This window comes from Lissotriton vulgaris, chromosome 4_1, assembly GCF_964263255.1.
Source record: "Lissotriton vulgaris chromosome 4_1, aLisVul1.2, whole genome shotgun sequence".
In the NCBI taxonomy this organism is placed as follows: domain Eukaryota; kingdom Metazoa; phylum Chordata; class Amphibia; order Caudata; family Salamandridae; genus Lissotriton; species Lissotriton vulgaris.
In genome coordinates, this window is record NC_141691.1 from 404,083,510 (window position 1) to 404,103,660 (window position 20,151).

The following is a 20,151-nucleotide window of genomic DNA, read 5'->3' on the forward strand; positions in this document are numbered from 1 at the left end:
TTGTATGTTTTTTAGGGCATGAAATTAATTTAGTTATATAAAATGATATTTAAGGTGCATGTGCCGTAGGCAGTGAATCTAACCTGCAGCCAATATGAGTGTGTATATGACATGTTAAAGCTTGAAATATTGAATATTAACATGTTCAAAGGGATAATAAAGTAGGTACCACGTTTTCATGTTGGTAATCACAAAGGTACGGGACCATATTCAAATAAATTTTCCAAAATTCATTCCGAAATATTTTAATAGTAACTGTATTACGGCTGGATTGGCGAGTCCATTGGAAAAGGCGTTTTTAATGGCGAAGAACTTTAGACATATTTGATGGATCTGCTTGAAATACACCTAAGAATCATAGGCCAAGAAGTGAATTCTGTTATGCTGACATCTCCATGTCACATTTTGGCCACGGTACTAAAGGTATTTTATTTTTAGCACACGAATACTGATGAGTTGTCTTATAGCAGCAGAGTTCGATCTCCCAGCGCAGTATTTAGAAGTAATGTTTTTTTCTTCTGCGGTAAAAGGCTGTACTCCTTCTCAATATAAACAAATGTACATGATGCATTCAGTACACCGTCTAAATATAAATACATTTACATGCATTCAGTAGTACACCGGTTGGAAAAATGTTTCCGGATTGCTATATTTATGTCGTAAATCCCTCTCACGTCCCTCCTGTTAAACGTTTAAACTGTCACGTTTTCGTTGTTCTCGCCAGATCAGCATTTAAACGGTTCAGCCCCTTTGATTTTGGGGAAAGGATGCAGATATTCGTAGATATGATAACGATGGCAAGCACTGCTTCCTGTTTGTGTTTGCCGTTTGTGTTTGATAATGTGTTATTGTTTTTCAGCGCTTGGAGTGGCAGAGGGCCTGAAGTTTCTTCCAAGAGGACCGCTCTTTCTTAAAGCACAATGTCTCAGGGCACCGAGTCGGTGAACCTGTCCTTCCTCTCCGAGACGGAGCGAGAACTCATTATCCAAGTCCTGCAGCGCGATGAGGAGCTCAGGATGGCGGAAGAGAGGCGGGTCCGGTGAGTGAAATGGGAAAGGGGGGGCCTTTCATTACAGGGGGAGGGGCGTTAATTTCAGGGGGGGGGGGGGGTTAGGACGAATGTTGCCAACAAATCCCTCATTCATAGAGCACATCTGTTGAATCTGACTCTTTTCTGTTCACAGCTGTTAGTGTCCTTTGTAGCACTGTGCAATGCAGTCTAGTGCTTGGAGGGGTGGAGCTAGGGACAGGAACGGGAGGAGCCGGGGGACTGGCTAGGAGGACAGTTCGAGTAGGGACAGGGACCTGATAACACGTGAATAATAAAGCTCTTGAATAGTTACACACGTGTCTGTCTTCATTACATGAGAGACACGACAACTGGTGACGAGGGTGGGATTTGGTGCATCTGCCACCCACAGGACCCTGAAGGGGTGCCCTGTCCTGAGCAGCGGGAGAAAAAGAAGAAACGCTGCCGTGGGAAGCGAGGCTGCCGCCTAGATCGAGAGGCCAGCAGCACATGCCCCTGCTCCACAGTTAGGCCACTGTGTAGAGCCCAGAAGGAGCGGAAAGTAAGAAGCGCTGGGGCCCTGAGAAGAGGTGAGTTCGATCGCGCCAAAAACGCGACTCACCCGATGCGTGCAAGTTGGCACGCGCTGAACGAGCAGAGGTCGGGAGCCCACCCCGACTCTGCCTACCACCATAATCCACGAAGGAGTGCCCCCTGATGCTGCCTGGTGCCCCCAAGAAAGCCCCACTGATCAGCGCTACCGAGCGCCAGAAAGACGGAGTTGGAGCTGTACACGACATCGGGATCTCACCCCTGATGCATGGGATTTGACAAGTTGTCGCCGAGTGAGCGCGGGACCCAGAGGAGCAAGGTGGGAGCCCACCCCACCTTACCTGAAACTCCGCAGCTGGGAAAGCTGTGTGGAGCGCTGAGCTAGTGTGAAGCTCTGTGCCTGGAGGCCGTGTCGAACACAGTGCTGTCGGTGTTCACGCGCTGGAGGTGGCTACGCCAGATGCGTCAGGAAGTGGAGATGTGGTAGCGACGTCAGAAGCTCACCCCGGTCCTACCTGCTGAGAAGACATCCTGATCGTTCAAAACGGAGGCCCCGACATCCTGCATGGACCTTGCCCGACCGGTGAGTGTCTGAAGCTGCCGGTGGTTGAATGCCCGGTGAAGGAGCCAAATCTCATGAGAAACGAGATTTCAAGTGCGTCGGCCATTTTGAAGTCAGGCTGTCCCCACCAATCCTCTGTTGAGGCCAAGGAGCGGTCATTTTGAAGTCGGGCAACTCCCAGTTGTGCCATCAAGCACAAGCATATGCACATGGGAGATAAAGAAACGAGCACGAGCCAACGTAAGAGGCCAAACAAGCATAAGAATGCAAAGGGTGAAACAAATAATCAAGCACAAGCAAATGCAAGGAGTGGAATAAATAAAAAAATAAGCATAAGCGAATGCGAGAGTTGAAATAAGTAACCAAGCACAGGCAAACACAAGAGATAAGTGACTGACAAACACTGACAAGTGCAAATTGACAGCAAACACAACAAGCACTGACAAATGCAAGAGCTGAACCTAAAACAAGCACAAGCAAACACAAGAAATAAACAGAGATAGCATTAAAAACAAACAAGCATGAGTGCAAGTAACAAAAGATGCAGTGAGTCAAATGTATCTTGATACCAAGCAAGAGCCAAAGCAACGGTAACACGCATCCAATACCGACACATGCAAAATTAAAGATAGTCACCAGCAAAGACAATCAGAAAGGCAACAAGCAAGAGCCAAGACAAGACCAAACTAAATAAACACAAGCAAATGCAAGTCTAGAATGCAACAAGCACGAGCAATGGCAATTACCAAAGTAAACTTCAGCACCACATGAGGACAAATAATTAAAAGTGGAAGAAGCTAAGAAACAAATGATCCAGAAGTAAGCGTAAACAAATATCAAAGAATCCTTCTCTCATCAACCCAGTGGCTGAACAACCTGCACTAGTCTGGAACTAAAAGTAAAAAGATGATGTCGACGTTGCCATGTATCATTGCGGAAGCGCCCCCGACCACCTGCAGTTAGCACGCAACACCAAAGAAAGCGGGAATTTGCAGAGCCACGAGGCACGCATGGTGCAGCTGAATGGTGACCATTTGACCTCAGGAAATCCAGGCTCAACTCACTGAAGCATACCGAGACAGTCGCGCCAGGGGCAGACAACATACAGTAGTCACCGGGAGCGGCGAATCTTACCAAAATCAAAGGGAATGACCAAACAAAGGCTATCGGCCGAGGAGAGTCAGCAAAAGAAGACAGGACTAAAAGTGAACAGTCCTGTGACATTGTCATACCAGCACATTCCACCATCATGTCGGTGAGGAAAGAAACACATTAATCTAGCCCCTGCATTGGAGTACCACCCCCAGTGACACAGATCGGCAACCAGAATTTGGGTCCCAAATGGAACCGGTGGTTGGAATCACTGGATGCATTTCTTGACATAACCGGAGAACGAAGAGATAGCAAACGTCTATTACTACTACTTCAACTGGTGGGTCACGATGGCCGACGCCTAATCAGAACCTTTTCAGCAAAGGACACAGAGACATATAGAAAACTCAAAAAGACGATACGTGCTCATTTCACCACAAAGGAAGATGTGGACCATGAACGCATAGTCTTCAATGCAGCACGGCGGGAACCAGGGAAATCATTACCAAACTTCATAACGAGGTTACAAAAGTTGGTACGATACTGTCAATTCAATACATTCACAAACGAGGAAGCGATTCGTCTCCGGGCAATTGAGAGCTGTTCAAAACCAGACGCACAGCGCAAGATACTTCAAAGGCAATTCTCGTTAAAGGAAATCATCAGGAGGGCTGAAGCTGGAGAGCGAGCCAAAGCACGAGAAGTGTCAAAGGAATTGCATTTCAACGCAAGAAAGGAAGACAAGCGAAAGGAGACATCCCTCAAGTAAGAGCATGAAGCCCAAGAGGCAAATGAGACCAGAAAGAGGGAGAGATCAAGGGACATGAAATATTCTGAGTCAACAACGCGAAGACAAAAGACTGGGATGATCCAGGATTATGACAGCCCCACTGCCAGAACCTCAAGGAGTCATTCAACAAATGGTACTGACTATTCTGAGGAAGAGTCAAGTGGGACAGATCACACGGATGAAACCGATGACGCCTGCGCAACAAGTATGAAGGAAAGACAAGCTACAGAACACCGGACCAGTCATGTCAACTCTGGGAGCCGGTACACAAACACACCCGAGCATTCCGCGCTTCACCAATCTTCATAGAAGAGTCAGAAGAAGTCTGTAGCCGTGGAAAACACCACTCTCATGACACAGACACCAGGGCCCCCAACAAGCGAGAAGAAGAAATAAACCGCATAAGATGGGGTGATTCACTCAGACACCAGAACGGGATGGACAAGCACACTCAGGACACCCGTGACAATGAGGGAACTGAGAGGAGACAAGTAACATCATATGAGTGGGGCAGCGACAAAAGACCTTGGGATCGAACAAAATAAATAAATACTTGGCTGTCAGACAATCTTTCCACTGCAACAGCGCGGAAGACATGTCGAGAGACATAACCCAAGAAATGTCCCAAAGACAGTTCTGACTCTCAGAGCAATTCGTCACAGCCTACCAGTTTAAGAGGTGTATCAGTCAGAACACACTTGAAGGAATGGTCCCGAAGGAAATCAACAAGAGACTTCCCGGATTCAGAAGACATGTCGGTACGATCACTCGGGTCAACAGAATCAAGTTCACGTCAACGCCCATGGCGCCGATCACCTGTCCGGACATTGGACTCAGAGGATGGTATACGCGTCCAAAACAACTTATCTCACGCTGATGGCTCGGAACATTCAATCACCCTGTCAATCAACCTGTCCTGTCAGTTGCTGTCATATCCAGACCTGAGTAGGGTACCGTCACCCCTGACGGGGTCTGCGAGGTTGACTCCAAGGGTTTCCAGAAGAAAGACAACCATATTGGACACTATACACTGGCTTGGGAAAGGGCCGTCTCATCACTCTGTCAAGAAGGCAAAGAGTGTTGACAAAGATAGATCCTCACCACAAAGACAAAAGGGGACGAGAGCGGAACTTGCGCACGCCTCGATGTTCAAAGAGTTCCACATGTACAAACGCGAGCGAGAGCAGTTAGGACAAATGGAGCCAGCAAATGAGTCCCAAAACTGAACAAGGACACTCAGTTCAGATAGTGCCTTATCGTCCCATACGCAGGACTGTGAACACGAGGACATTGCTGCTTCTGACTGAAAGGACAAAAGAAGTGAGACCACAAGTGGATGCCTAGAAAAACAAGTGTCACAGAGGAGAACAGCCTGCCACTACCGAGCTGAGACATCAGCAGTCACACAACAAAACGGAGCCGTGCCAACTGCGGAATCCGAGTACAAGCTGTTCACGCACAATGTCTCGCATTTTCAAGGATGCACTCCTGGAGTCAAGGATGCTCGTGTTGAGACAACAGAAAGATCGACCAAAGACAGGCCCACCACGGATTCGACATTACTAATGTTTGAAGAACGGACTGAATCTGAGCTCATGCATAGAGACATATTCCTGTGGCCCAAACAGACTGTCTGCCGACTCAAGTGGCTGAGTGAAAAATTACGAACACGGTAGAAATTAATTTCATTTTGCTAAGAAAGGGGGAGATGTAACACTGTGCAATGCAGTCTAGTGCTTGGAGGGGTGGAGCTAGGGACAGGAACAAGAGGAGCCGGGGGACTGGCTAGGGGGACAGTTAGAGTAGGGACAGGGACCTGATAACACGTGAATAATAAAGCTCTTGAATAGTTACGCACATGTCTGTCTTCATTACATGAGAGATACAACACCCTTTTTCCTTTGAAAAGTCCTGTTGATAAGCCTATGAGACTAAATATTCTTTGACAGCTCATTTTTAGGTCTTGCCTAAGCAGCGGGCATGTCCTGCATAGGCAAAAAAACTTTGGCTTTCGCTTTGGTTTTTCAGCCAAAAACGTGCATGCTTTCCATTGCCTTCAATGGCAACGCGAGCACGTGTGGCGATTCACTTGCGGGAGCATGCGGTGCCATATGATAGCAATTATCGCTCCTGACGCTGCTCGCTCTCACAAGTGAAATGCTTTCACTCGCCCCTCCCCCTGCTGCTTCTTTTTAGCGCCAGGAACGAGCTTGTTTACTCTGTTGCCTTGATGTAATAGTTACTCTACTCGAAACAATAAATCAGGCCATAGTGTAGCATAGCACCACTTATCTGCATTCCCTAAAACTTATACTCCTTTGGAGTTTTGCTGAAGAGTTCACAAGTCAAAGACTTGTGCGCATGCTGGCTCTGTATGCCCAGCATTCAGTCACACATGATAAGACTCTGTTTACATGTCCTAAAGGTAATATCCTTTATGCTTACTGAACAGGTGTAGCTTCGGCAAACCCCAAATGACTAGAAACACCACTTTGACTAATTATACTGGGGGAAGTCATCACAAATGCACGTATACGTTTGTCAGGGCAACAGAAGAAACAAATGTATGTTTCTTTGTATATCGTCCTTCGGTCAGCAGATATGGCTTCTGTGCGTCTTTGAAAATGGGAGCTGGCCTGGCGCTGACAAAATAAGCAGGGCAGGACGCAGAGGTGAAGATGAGGTGCATGATGCAGATGGGGTGGGGGGCACTTTGATGCAGCTGCGGTGGAACTCACCCGTCCACTCCCCAGCTCCACAGACCTCCTGTGTGTCTCTGGCCCAGAAAGGTCGCTGTACGCCTGATTCTCGGTCTTGCCAAGGGAAGCCATGCCTGTGCTGTTTCTATCGCGTCTTTGTTCGCTTTCTACCCATCATGAAAGCTGGGCCTGCCAGATGCACCATAAAAGAGGCCCTCACTGCCTGAGAACAGTGCATTAATGGACGCTGCGTGTCCTGTGCTTGTAAACATGCGTAATCTGCCCGCCCGCTCTTCCAGATGAACACACTGCCACATGCACGCTGGACTCTGCAGCCTGACGTCATGAACACAAACTTCACTGCGCCTCGAAGCACCCACACTGCACAGAGTAAAAAACCCATTATATAACTTTAAAACGATTGGTAGTTGCTATGGCATTTATATAGCGCTAACTACCCCTGAAGAGGCGTTGAATCGCTTTTTTTGGCGAGTAGATTACCTGTTATGTACACAACCCACTCCAAAGTACAGACCTTTACTTCCTGGGGGAGGAGTAGGGGGAGGAGGGGGTGAACGTTATGTGGTCCTAGCATTAGTTGGCGATTAAAGGTTCTTTAGCTACCAATGGGCACTGTATTGTGGGCTGCCATGTTAATCGTGTGTAGTAGTGCATTAAAAATGTCCCGAAGGAGGCACAGTAGCTGCTTTACCATCCAAGGTTATATTTAGGTTAATTCTATTGATTTAAGCATAATACAAACACAAGTAACATGTTTGTGTGGCACATTAGCACACATTATAATACTTGGAAATGGATAGCGATGTGGGAAATACACAGGCACTACCTAAGCAACCACGCAGCACCCCCACCTCAACACAACTCTGCACCACCTCAGCATAACTCAACACCTCCTCCTCATCACTCAGCGCCCCCTCAGCATCACTTGGCATCACCCAGCACCACCTCAACATCACTCCTTACCACCTAAGGTTCATTCAGCATAACCCATGTATCACCTCTTCAACAGCACAAGATGACCTCAGCACCACCACAGCATCACTAAGCACCACCTCAATCTGCCCTCAGAGTATGGCATCTATTCATTGTCGTCTACCTTCCATCTGCTGCTCACATTAGAAATAAATAATTAGTTCCCAAAGTCGAAAACTCCCATTAACCTCTTCGCCGCTAATGACAAGGGTAACTCGTCATGGAGTTTCCATTGATTTCAATGGAAATTACATTGAAGTTCCACCAGAAGCATAGCATCCAAGTGGTTAAGTATGTCCCCACACCATAGCAAAAAAATATATAACAAACGAGCATTGCAAGAATCGGCAAAACCAATAGTTCCAGCTAAACACTTATAAGAACTCCTAGGCGAGACCTATTGGCTATGCCAATGCTTGTTTAAAAAACGTTTGGTTGCTTCAATGAATCTTTCCCTGCAGTTCATCACAACCAAAATAGTCCCACAGCCTGAGCTCATATTTTCAGTTTTTTGTTGTTGTTTGTTTTATATAGTGCTAATAACCAGACTCGAAGATACCAGGTATCGGAGCGCTTTACATGAGCACCAGTTTCTTTACCGAGGGACACATTGATTTTTGCTAGGCACGGGGAGATAGTGATTTGCCCAGATTTTAACCAGATGCATGAGGTGCAATCAATCTGCACAGATACTTTCTTGTCGTGTCGTTATTCTCACAGCACGACAGGAGTCATCCAATTTATTCAGGTACCTTTATTTATCTTCTGGTTACAGCATGTTACAACACGTCCTATCCCCTGCCCAGTTCGTGGCTCTCTGTCATCCCCTACTCCTTGACCTGAAGTGGTGTCCGGTTCATTGCCCCCTCCCACCAGTCGGGTCCAGGGTCCTAGTGCCCTGTTCCCAGGTCACGACATCTCCCCCTTTGTTGCAGAAAAGACAGAGATTGGTGATAGAGAGAGAGAACAAACATTGGTCCCCTTCACATTTCTTCAATCAGTCTCTTTGGTCTTTTGCACTCTCTTCTCTGCCGTGTGTCTCCGTTGTCCATCTGTGCGTCCTCATCCTGTCTCATGCCTGTGTCTCCTGTTGCCATCTCACCTCCGTCTTCATCCACGATCTTGAGTTCGTTGAAGTGTGAGCTGTTTCGCGTGATGTGGTAACGTCCTGCTGATGCTGTTATCATGGGACCTTTCACCTCGGTCACCGTCAATGGCTCCTTTGAGAAAGGGCTGTCCGATTTCCTCAGCTGCCGCTGCCTCACCACCACTGTGTCCCCTTGATTTAGTTGCGCCGGAGTGGCGTGTCTCCTTGCATCTGCAAACTTAATTTTCTCCTTTGCCTCTTGATCTTTGGTGGCAATGCTGCTTTGCCCTGGCTTTGCTGCTGCTTCCAGCTGCGGTAGCCTGGTCCTGCTTGAGCTACCCAGAACTAGCTCGGTGGGACACCGTCCTGTCGAGCTGTGAGGGGTGTTTCGATAGTCCCTTAGTACTTGGCACAGAGCCTGACCTATTGAGATCTGCGCCAGTTTTGCTCTTTAGGAAGCTTTCTTTATGTTCCCCATGAATCTTTCCATCATGCCATTTGCTTGTGGCCACAGGGGCGTTATTTTCCTGTGATGGATCCCTAGATAGTCCATAAATTTTACGAATTCTTCCCCTGAGAAGGGTGGACCATTGTCTGTCTTTAGTGTTTGCGGAGAGCCCCACGCTGCAAAGACGTTGTCCATAGTTGGCAGCATCGCGCTTGCTGATGTTGACGATTCTTGTCGCACAATGGGAAATCTGGAGAATTCATCAATTATCACGAGCAGTTAGTTTCCCGTTTCCAGGGGCCCGTAGAAGCTAACTGCCAGTTCTTTCTACACTGCCCACGGGAGCTCTGACATTTGTAGTGGTTCCGGTTTAGCTGGTTGCCCCGTCACTTGGCAGACGTGGCAGTTTGTGACTGTGGCCTTAACCATGTTGTCTAACCCGGGGAACCACACTTTTTCCGGTAGCAGTTTCTTCGTCGCTACTATGCCTCTGTGTGATTCGTGAGCCAAGTTCACTGTCTGTCTCTGCAGCGCTCTTGGCTTCACTATTCTTGTTCCTCTCATTAGTATTCCAATTTTGGTCTCTGATAGCTCTTCATGAATTTTTTAAATGCCAGAATTTCCTCTTTGATCACTTTGTTTCCATGATTCTGTTGTTGTTGACATGCCTCCATCTCTGTTGTCTTGTTACCATTTTGACGGCCTGCATTGTGGCGTCCCTCTCTGTTTCCAGCTCCAACTCCGCCAGTGTTATAGATGCCGGAGTATTTTGTTTTAGTACAAAGTTCAGGTATTCCTCCGCTATTGATGTTGCCTTAGGTGCCAGTGGCAGCGGGTGCCGCGACATGTAGTCTGCCGGGTTGTGCTCTTTCCCTGGCTTGTGCACGATCTTGAAGTTGTATTCCATTAGCCGTATGCCCCATCTCTCTATTCTAGGTGGTATTTTTGCATTGGGATTTCCATAGATCGTTACTAGGGCCTGGTGATCCGTTATGATGGTAAATGGTTTCCCATATATGGACATGTGATAGTGCTCACACACCCATACTACTGCGAGGTTTTCCTTTTCCGGCTGCGAGTATGCCCTCTCAAGGTCGGACAGGCTTTTGCTTGCGTATGCCACTATGTGTCTTGGCGACTCTTTGCCTGGCCTATGCTGTGCCAAGATCGCTCATAGCCCCACCGGACTGGCGTCCACCATCAGTTCTGTGCAAAGCAGAGGATCAAAGTACGCAAGGTGGTCTACCGCCATCACTGCCTGTCTGATGGCCTCAAACGCTTTGTTGCAGTCTTCTGTCCACATGAATGTCTGGCCCTGTTTCGTCAGTTCTCTCAGCGGGGTGTTTACTGTGGCAAAGTCTTTTATGTATCTCGTGCAGTAGCTTGCAAGCCCAAGGAACACTTGCAATGTCGCAAGGGGGTTTAGCTTTTTCTAGTGTTTTGCATCCTTTTTTTTTTTTTTTTTAAAGATGTGCCCAAAGAACACCAGTTCGTCTCTCCCTATTTCGCACTTGTCTTCATTCAGCGTGAGACCTGCTTGTTCCAGCTTGGAGCATACGTCTCGCAACGCTTTGTCATGCTGTCATCTGATCGACCAAATACCAGAATGTCATCACTGTAGTTGAGGCTGTTCTTTACCGGCCTTATCACTTGCCGTAGTGTCTCTTGAAATATTTCCGCTGCTGATGAGATGCCAAAACTCAGTCGTTTATAGCGAAAGAGCCCTATGTGTGTGGAAAATGTTGTGATATAGCTCGACTGAGGGACAAGCTCTAGCTGATGATATCCTTTGCACAGGTCCAGTTTTGAGAATCGGCATGTGTCAGTTAGGCAGCTGATCATGTCGCTGAGGTGTGGTCCAGGGTGTCTTTCACGTTCAATTGCTGTGTTTGGTATCCTCATATCGACACAGATGCAAATTTTCAATGTGTTCTTCTTTGGCTCTGCCACTATTGGCGACACCCATGATGTCGGTCCCACTTCCGGCTCCATGATGTCCTGGCTTAGCAGCGCTTGTATTTCCTCCTCCACTTGCGGCTGCAAGTGTATCGGCACTCGCCTGTGATGTTGAGCCACTGGTCTTACTACTTCATTGATGTGCAGTGTTACTTGCCGTCCCTTTAGCTTCCCTAATCCATGTAGAATTTCTGGATATTCTCTGACATGTGGTATGTCATTGCTAGGAGGCCCATTACCTGCACTGTGACGTTACTCAGTAGGCATCGTGCCGGAACGTCACCATTTAGTACATGTATCTCTTCCTTGCTTGTTTGGTCCTTGTACATCAGTGTCTCTGTGAATTTTCCCATGTTGCTTACTGGTTTTCTTTTTTTTTTTTAAACATTTTTATTGGCATTTTGCATCATGATAACAAACATCAAGCATGTCCATGTCGAGCTACACACCCACCCGCGGCCCCGTTATCCACTTTTCGCTTTATTAGATCAACAACATAGTCCACAGAGTCCAATGGTTCAGGTAAGTCTTCAGCCCAAATCCTACTACCGATCAGCCTCAGTCCCCTCATCTCGTTATGCCCCTTAGGAGCGTGGGAGCTCACGCCCCCTTGTAACTCATAATCCTCCATCTAGCCCATGATAGCGTCTCCATTTACCCCACACCCTGCCAAATTTCTTGGGGCACTCCCTCGCCTTATATGTAGCTCTCTCGGCTGCCATGTAGAGGTCCATCCCCCTCCTCCACTCTTCTATTTGTGGTGTGTCTGGTGCCCCCCACTTCCGGGCCACATCTCTCTTGGCTACCACTAAGGCCAGTACCAGGAAGATCAGCAGCGGTCGAGCCAGATCCACATCTTCCGTCATTCCCAGTAGGATCAGTTTGGGATCTAAGGGTTTTGTGGTCTCTAGCACCACCCCCAGCTCTGTCAGGACCGCCCCCCAGAAGAGTTGAATATTCGGGCATGTCCAGAGAGTATGATAGAAATCCCCTATAGCAGTGCCACACCTCAGACAGCCCGGGTCAGTTATTCTCCCAATCTTGTGCAGATGTGCTCTATCAAAATAGGACCTATGAAGGACATTAAATTGGATCAACCTTAGGCGCGATTTAACCGCTACCTCCCTGGGATGCATGAGGACCGTGCCCCAGTCCACTTCGTCCATTTCACCCACTTCTCGCTCTCACGTAGTCCGTAGGTTCCCCAGTCTATCTGGCCTGTTATTCATTATTGTTTTATATGTAAGCGACACTGCCTTGCTGACTATATTTTCCTGTAGGAGGCGACCCTCCAGAGGAGTATATTCTGGAAGTGCCTCTGTCAATGCTCCCTCCGCCCTCCATGCGTGTCTGAATTGCATGTGTTTAAAGTATTGTGTGTGGTGGAGTCCATAGTCCTTGCGCAGTGAGGGAAACGCCTGTAGCATTCCATTGTTCATTACATCCCCCAGAGTCGACAGGCCTATATCATCCCAACCTCTAAATCCCTTCAATTTATTGAGTTCCTGCAGCCAGGCGCATTTCCACAGTGGGGTTTGTTTTGTTAATTTACGTTCCCACCCAATCGCTCTCGTCACCCTCATCCATATCCCTATGGTAAGCCTCGTTGCAGGCAGTAGTCTAGCCCTACCCTTGCCTCCGTATAGATAATGCAAGTATGTGTGCATATCCAAAGTGTGTCTTTCTAATGCAAAGGTGGGGTGGGTAGCCGGGGCGTGCATCCATTCATTAATGACTAGCAGGTGCTCTTCCCAGTAATAGACCTCTAAGTCGGGCAGGGAGACCCCCCCCATTATATTGGTGCCTTTGCAACGTCGAGAGCGCCACCCTAGGCTGCTTCCCCATCCAGAGAAATGTTCGAAGTTTTGTGTGTATAATCCTGAACACCCCGCTCTTTAAGGGAAATGTATGCTTTCTGGAATGCATACAAAAACCTGGGCAGCGTAATCATTTTAAATATTACCGCCCGACCGAGGAGCGTGAGGGGAAGCAGTTTCCATCGTGCTGCATCATCAGTAAAGTTGCGTAGTACGCTGTTAATGTTCCTTTCCAAGGAGAGCGACCTATCAGTCGTAATGAATACCCCGAGATAGGTAAACCCCTCCGTTGTCTTTACCAGACGTTCTGGAAGCAAAGGCCCCCCCCCCCCTCCCGTCAAGATGGATTTATGCCAGTTGATCTGGTAGCCCGCATGAGACCCATACCGCTCTAGTTCGGAGAACAGCGCAGGTATGATAGTCTCCGGTTCTGTAACAAATAGCAGGACATCGTCTGCATATAGGGAAATCTTCTCTGTAGATGTGTCTGACGATCGAACCCCCTAATGTTCTCGTTCTGGCGGATTGCACATGCCATGACCTCTATGGAGAGGGCGAACAGCAGTGGGGACAGGGGTCATCCATGTCTGGTACCGCGCCGTATAGGAAAGTCCTTTGACAGCTTGCCATTGACTCGGACTCTCGCCCTTGGATCTGTACATAAGAGGCCTACCATCTTTCTAAATTTAGGTCCAAATCCGAAGCGGTCTAGCACCCCCTCCAGAAATAGCCAGTGAACCGCGTCAAATGCCTTCTCGGCGTCAAGGGAGAGGAACCAATGCGGATCCCCTCTTTTGCATACCTCCATTAGCCAGTTATGGGTTCTCCTCAGATTCTATCTAGTCGCCCTCTCGGGGAGGAATCCCGTCAGATCTAAATGGACCAGTCCTGTAATCACCTGCCAAAGCCGGAGGGCCAATATCGTAGCACAGAGTTTTGCCTCCACATTGAGGAGGGAAATGGGGCGATAGGATGAGCATTCATCTGGGGGCTTGCCTTCTTTAAAGATCAGGATAATCGTAGCCTGTCGGAGATCTAACGGGAATGTTCCCTCCGACTCAGCATCCACAAACAGGCCCAATAAATGATGGGTTAAGAGACCCACATTTTATTAAAGGATTCCGCCAGGAAACGATTAGGCCGGATGCCTTACCTGCCCTGAGTTTAGCCAGTGCCTCTCTGAGTTCTTCCGCTGTTATGTCTGCCTCCAAGTTCTGTCTATCTGTGTCATCTAGGGCCGGGAGATCTATATGTGTCATGTATTGCAGGACGTCTTCCTTCGTCTCCAGTGCTCTCGCCTCATAGAAGGCCCCATAATAGTCTGCAAAAGCGTTGGCTATCTGGTCATCCGTTTGGGCCCAGTTTCCCCCACCATCTCTAACCCTCTCTACCCACCGCGCATCTCTCCCTTTCTTGCTCAGCCATGCCAAGAGCCTCCCGGACTTATCCCCCACATCGTATAATCGGTGTAGGGTCGCCAGAGCCTGTGCTTTCGCCTCATTTGTTACTAAATGTTTATACTGGACCCGTACGTCCGATAGTTGGCGACTAATTCCAATTTCTCTAGTGGTCAGGTGCTCCTGCTCTAAGGCCAGAATCTGGGTATCTAAGGCTATTACCTCTGCATGTACTTTTTTCTTATCTTCCGCCAATCAATTATGTGCCCTGTCTCGCATTACCACTTTCAGCGTCTCCCATAATGTCACCCTGGAGGCCACCGTCCCCTCATTTTCGGCTATATAGACCTTCAGGTCAGCCCGCAGGCCTCTTAGTATGTCTGCATTTTGGAGGTCCCAGGCCGTCCATCTCAATACCGCAGGTTGGTTTACTTTCTTTCCTTCCACCTTGAGTAGCAGCGGTGAGTGGTCTGAAACACCTCGAGCCCGATATTCTGCCACGTCAGTGATGCACAGTGCCTGCCTAGCCACAAAGATTATAGTCATGGCGGGAGTACACTTTATGCGCCCCTGAGAAGGAGTATTCCCTACTTTCTGGGTGTAGCCACTGCCAAGTATCCACCAGGCCTACTGTTCCCATAGTGGCTGCCAGCAAAGTCGGACCAGGCGGCCTATCCCTGTCTCCTGTCCTGTCCGCCCTCAAGTCCATTGCGTCATTGAAGTCCCCTCCCAGGACTTGGATTGTGTCAGACGTGTTACGGAGTATGTCGACACCCCCCCTAAGCGTGGCTGCTTGTAGTTTGGGTGGGGCATATGCTGATATGAACGTGTATTCCTTCCTCTTCCAGTGTCCCCGTACCCCAACGTATGTCCCCTGCGGGTCTATCCAGGTCTGCTCTATATGTATAGGGGGACCTTTTTTAATTATGATTGCCAATCCCCTTGAGCCAGATGTGAATGCTGCATGTGCCACTACTCTGTATCTCCCTCTCGCCAGGAAGGCGCAGTTTGTACTCTTTAAATGTGTTTCTTGCAGCAGTACAACCTCTGCCCAAGTTCTCTTCACATAATTATTCACCAATCCTCGTTTGACCTTACAGCCCAGGCCATTAACATTCCAAGTGAGTACCCGGAGCTCCTCTAAAGACCCATTTTCCCCCATTGGGCTATCTCTCCTCATGTCATGCATTACTGGATAATCGTGGCCATTGTCTCACATGTAGGGCTGTCCGGTTATGTGCGTGTATGCTCATCATGCCAAGCTTAACCAATCTCCCTTCCCCCAACACCCTCCCTCTCCCCCCACCAACACCCCCCCTAAACCCCCAACCATGAAACTGTGGAATCCCACCTCGCCCCCCCCCCCACCCCACCTCCCTTCCCCTCCAGCCCCTTCTGCGTTTCCAACATCGTTAGGGACTATTAGGTAGAGAAGGTCTATCGCCCACCCCTGCAGATCCCCTAGCACCCCAGCTCTCGGAAAGTAGTCCAAGCGCAAACAAAACTCCCTTCCACCTGAGTTACGTGTAGAAAAACAATACACATCAAACAACGTGAAATATGAAAGTTTGTAGGGGGCGTATCAATTTGCGTGCACTCCAGCCGAGCCATATACTTCTCGTCCACAATGTCCCCTAATCACGAATGGGAGTCCTGGACCACGTCCTGCGAGGCCGTGTTCTCCCCGGGTGCGTCTTGTTCCATTTCTCGGATCACTGCCTCCAGCGGATGCAAAGACTGCATTTCATTGTCCGCTTCCACAGACTAGTTGCGGGTCCTGTCTTCTTCTTCTTCAGAGTGTGTGGTCTTCTCCAGGCAGTGAAACCTGGACCCTGCATCGTCCCTGATCTCTGGGGAAGCCGACCGCCGTCGGCTGGTGTTCTGGGTCAACTGTGGATACGGGGTTGTCGTCAACCTCTTGCGTGCCCTCGAGTCTCTTGACCTCTGAGTCTTCGGGAATCCCCAAGAGGCCTCTACGGATCGTGGTCCGTCCTGTGGTTCTCGTCTTTCTCCCCAGGTTACGGATCTCGGAGGCTTCTCCTCCAGCCACTGCCACGCATCGTTCGGGTGTGTGAAAAAATGTGTCTTGTCCCGATAGATGACCTTTAACTTTGCAGGGAAGAGCAACATGTATTGTATTTTTAAGTCCCTCAGTTTTGCCTTCACAGAGTCAAAGGAGCGTCTCTGTTTCTGGACTTCTTGACTGTAGTCCGGGAAGATCATGATTACTGCATTTTCAAAGCGTATTTCACCCATTTTTCGTGCTTCCCTCAGAATAAGGTCACGGTCTGCGAAGTTCAGGAAGCGAGCAATTATCGGTCGGGGTCTAGCCCCCTCCGGGGGCTTTGCCAGCAGCGCCCTGTGAGCCCTCTCCACAATAAAGAAGTTGGAGAAGTGCGCCGTCGGGAAGGTCCTCTGCAGCCATGTATGGAGGAAGGCCGTTGTGTTGGTATCCTCAAGTCCTTCCCTAAATCCCACAAAACTCAGGTTGTTGCGGCGTGCCCTATTTTCTGCGTCATCCACCTTCCATTGTAGTTGTTTATGCGACGCCTGAAAGTCTGCCATGTCTTTCCTAAGCGTGGTGAGCGTATTCTCTGCTTTCCCCAGCCTGGTCTCTGCCGTGGTCACCCTCTCCGTCAGATTGCGGAAATCCTGCCGCAGCAGCGTAACTTCCGATCCCACTTCACCAATCTTGACTTTAAGAGCGGCCCTGGGCGCTTTTATGTTGTCTCGTGACGCCTGAAGGGCGTCCATCAGGAGCGCCGTGTCTGAGCGCGGTCCTTGGGCTTCCGACTCCGTGGCAGGAGGGACCGTTGCAAAATGATCTACAGTGCTCTGATTTGGGGCCCGAGCGGCCACCTCCCTTTTCCCCATGGCGAGTCCAGCTGTCTGCTGTTCGATCCAGGTGTACCACCGGTCACAGCGAGGGAGATCCACCACCAAACTCTCACGTCCAGAGGGGTCGGTCACAGCAGCAGAGCAAAGTGCGCCCGTCCGGTCAATCCCCGCCAGAACAAGGGGACCTGTTCCTGTGCCCCTCTTGTCAGTGGGGAAGGGGAGAGGCGGGTGTGACTGTCCCCCCTGAGGACTCAGCTATCTCCCCGTAGTGGCCAATGCTTTGGTGGTGGTGTCCGGATATACTGTTGTTTTGTCCCTGGTGCGCCAGTTGTCAGCAGCCGTCCCCCCCCTGTGGTGCCAGGGTTCCGTGTAGTGGGGGTGGGGGGGAGGGAAGGGGTGTGGGCGCATCAGCAGTGGCCCAGCGGTGTGCCCTCCGGCTCTTGGCCTCCACAATGGCAGTCACCTTATAAGCTTACTAGCAGCCTGCCCCGACGTTGCCCGGGTCAGAAGGGGGCTGGGGGCAGCATTTCAGGCTTGCGGCAGCGACGCCCAGGGCAGAAGGGGACTGGGGGCAGCATTTCAGGCTTGCGTGCTCCCATGACTCCCGCCCGTCCCTCGTTGCGCACCCGTGGCTCTTGGACGGTTCACTTACCGCGGCTCTTGGATGGTTCACTTACCTTACTCGCCGCTCCTCCTCGCGCTGCTGATTTTACCGCTCCACTGCTCCTCCGCTTCTCGCTGGTCATTACCGCTTGTCCGCCGCTCGCCGCTCCTCCCCGCAGCTCCACCCCGCGATCATTTATTTATTTATTTAACGATTTGTATAGCGCCTGGTGACCCGGAGGCATCCCCGCGCTGTAAGAACTTGAGTTGGCCGGAGGGAAGGGAAAGAGCTTATTTGGGGAACAGCAGAGTTTTAAGCTGTTTGCGGAAGCGTAAGTAGACCGGTTCCAGCCGCAGGCAGCGAGGGAGCGAGTTCCAGCATGAGTATGCTTTTATCGAAAAGCGACGGCCTCCGGTGCGTACCCTCCTGATCTTGGGGACATTAGCAAGTCGCTCATTGTCCGAGCGCAAGGATCTCGAGGCTTTGTACGGGGTAACCATATCTCCCAGGATGGAAGGACCTTGTCCATTGAGGAGTTTGTGAGCGATGCACATTACCTTGAACTTGATCCTTTCTCGCACTGGCAACCAGTGGAGAGACTTGAGTGCTGGTCTGGCTGAGGCCCTGGAGGGAAGATTCATTAGCATCTGGGCAGCCGCATTTTGGGTTCGTTGTAGCTTGCCCAGGGTAGATTCGGGGGCTCCTAAATAGACAGAGTTACTGTAGTCTAATCGGGCAAGGATCAGTCCTTGCACCAGGAGTTTCCTAGATTGGGGAGGGAGCATCGGCAGGATCTTGCGGACTGATCGGATAAGTCCAAAGCAAGTTCCCCAAGATCATGTCCTCCGCTCTTCCTGTTGCTCCTGAACGCAGCTCCTCCCCGCGCTCCCGATGTCATGACGCAGACGTCGCGGCCGGCGCTTCTTTCAGGGGACTACTTTGTTTTTAAAGTTAATTTTTAAAATGTACGTTTATTTTTTATTTTATGTAGCCTATTTCCTTCTACACACCTTGAAAATTTCAAGGATGTATCGGGTGTGTGGATTGACGCTGTGGTTCCCGAGTTTACCTGGCTCAAAGTGTTGTGTTTTCTCTTTATAATAGTAGTATAGATTGTCAATCAGGCCCTCAGGAGCAGGCCGCCCAGTATGGGGACTGCCCCGCAGTGCTAGGGGCGGAAGGGACGACTCACCGGGGCTCCCGCGGGGCCTCTCGTTTGGACTTCACCTCTTGAGGTCTTGCCTCAGGGGTCCCTGATACTCTGGCCTTCTGTCTCCCACACGGTGGGTCCGAGTGGGCTGGCAGGCCTCCGAGCCGTGCAGCCCGCAGGTGGCCACACCCTGGTCCTGGCTCTCTGCTGCGCCTTGCCGCACCTGGAGCAGAGGTCTTCGCTTCGGCCTCAGGGGCCCTGACCGACGGGCGCGGGACCGGAGATGGTGTTCTGGGGTGGGGGGATGGGGGTCGGCAGCCAGTTACAGGATTCCGGACGACCGCAGCGCTTCCTCGGCGATCATGTCGGCTTCACGATCCTGCCGGGCCGATCTCCTCACTCCGGGTCTCAAGGCGCCGCCATCTTAGAGATCAGACCGCGTTCGCCATGGTCCAGGGCAGCGCGTCGTCTCCCTCTCACCTCTGCTGCATTCAGGTTGCCGGTGGTTCCCCCAGCCTCACGGGACTTATGGCATGTCCCGGATCGCCTCTACAGGGTCTGTGAACGGGTTTTGAATGTCGGATTAGGACAAGCTCAGCGAAGCTCACAAGAGGCACAACCTATTCGGCCATGTTGCTGGCCACGCCCCCGCTTACTGGTTTTCTTGATCCCCACGTGAATACATCAACTCTGGATGGCGCTAGTGCTGGCTTTATCTTAATTTTTTCATATTCGGATTCACACATGATGTTGCATGTGGCGCTGCTGTCTAGCACGAAACGTGTTTTGTGTTGCCCCACATCTATGGTCAAGGCCTCAGTCTTTTTTACTTGATGCTTCTCCATTAGGTGGATGCTTTCTCACCCTTTGTCTTCTTCCACAGCCACAGCATCGGACATCAAGTATAGTCATTCCACGTTCTCTTGCACAGCTTCTCCCTCAGATTCAGCCGATGAGCTGCGGTTTGTAGTTTCCATGTGCCTGGCATGTCTGTTTGTCATCATTTGCGGTCTTCCATGTCTTCCTCTCTCGCTTCTAAATTGGGTGCCTAGACATGCGCTTACGAAGTGGTTGCTCCTGTTGCATTTCCTGCATGTTTGACCCATTGCCGGGCACGCCTCAGAGTGTGGAAATTCCAGTCCGCATCTGTAGCATGT

The 20,151-nt window shown here is 50.0% G+C and overlaps 1 protein-coding gene across 3 annotated transcripts in view; it reads left to right on the forward strand.

Annotated features, from left to right (window-relative positions):
• The window catches only part of SYTL4 (synaptotagmin like 4), a 640,358-nt gene that overhangs the window by 371,598 nt on the left and 248,609 nt on the right, over positions 1–20,151 (forward strand). For all 3 annotated transcript variants that reach the window (XM_086918791.1, XM_086918790.1, XM_086918792.1), the window contains one exon: positions 860–1,039. In XM_086918791.1, coding sequence (XP_086774917.1) covers positions 921–1,039 — 119 coding nt within the window. In that variant the 5' untranslated portion in view covers positions 860–920. The remainder of the gene's footprint in view (positions 1–859; positions 1,040–20,151) is intronic.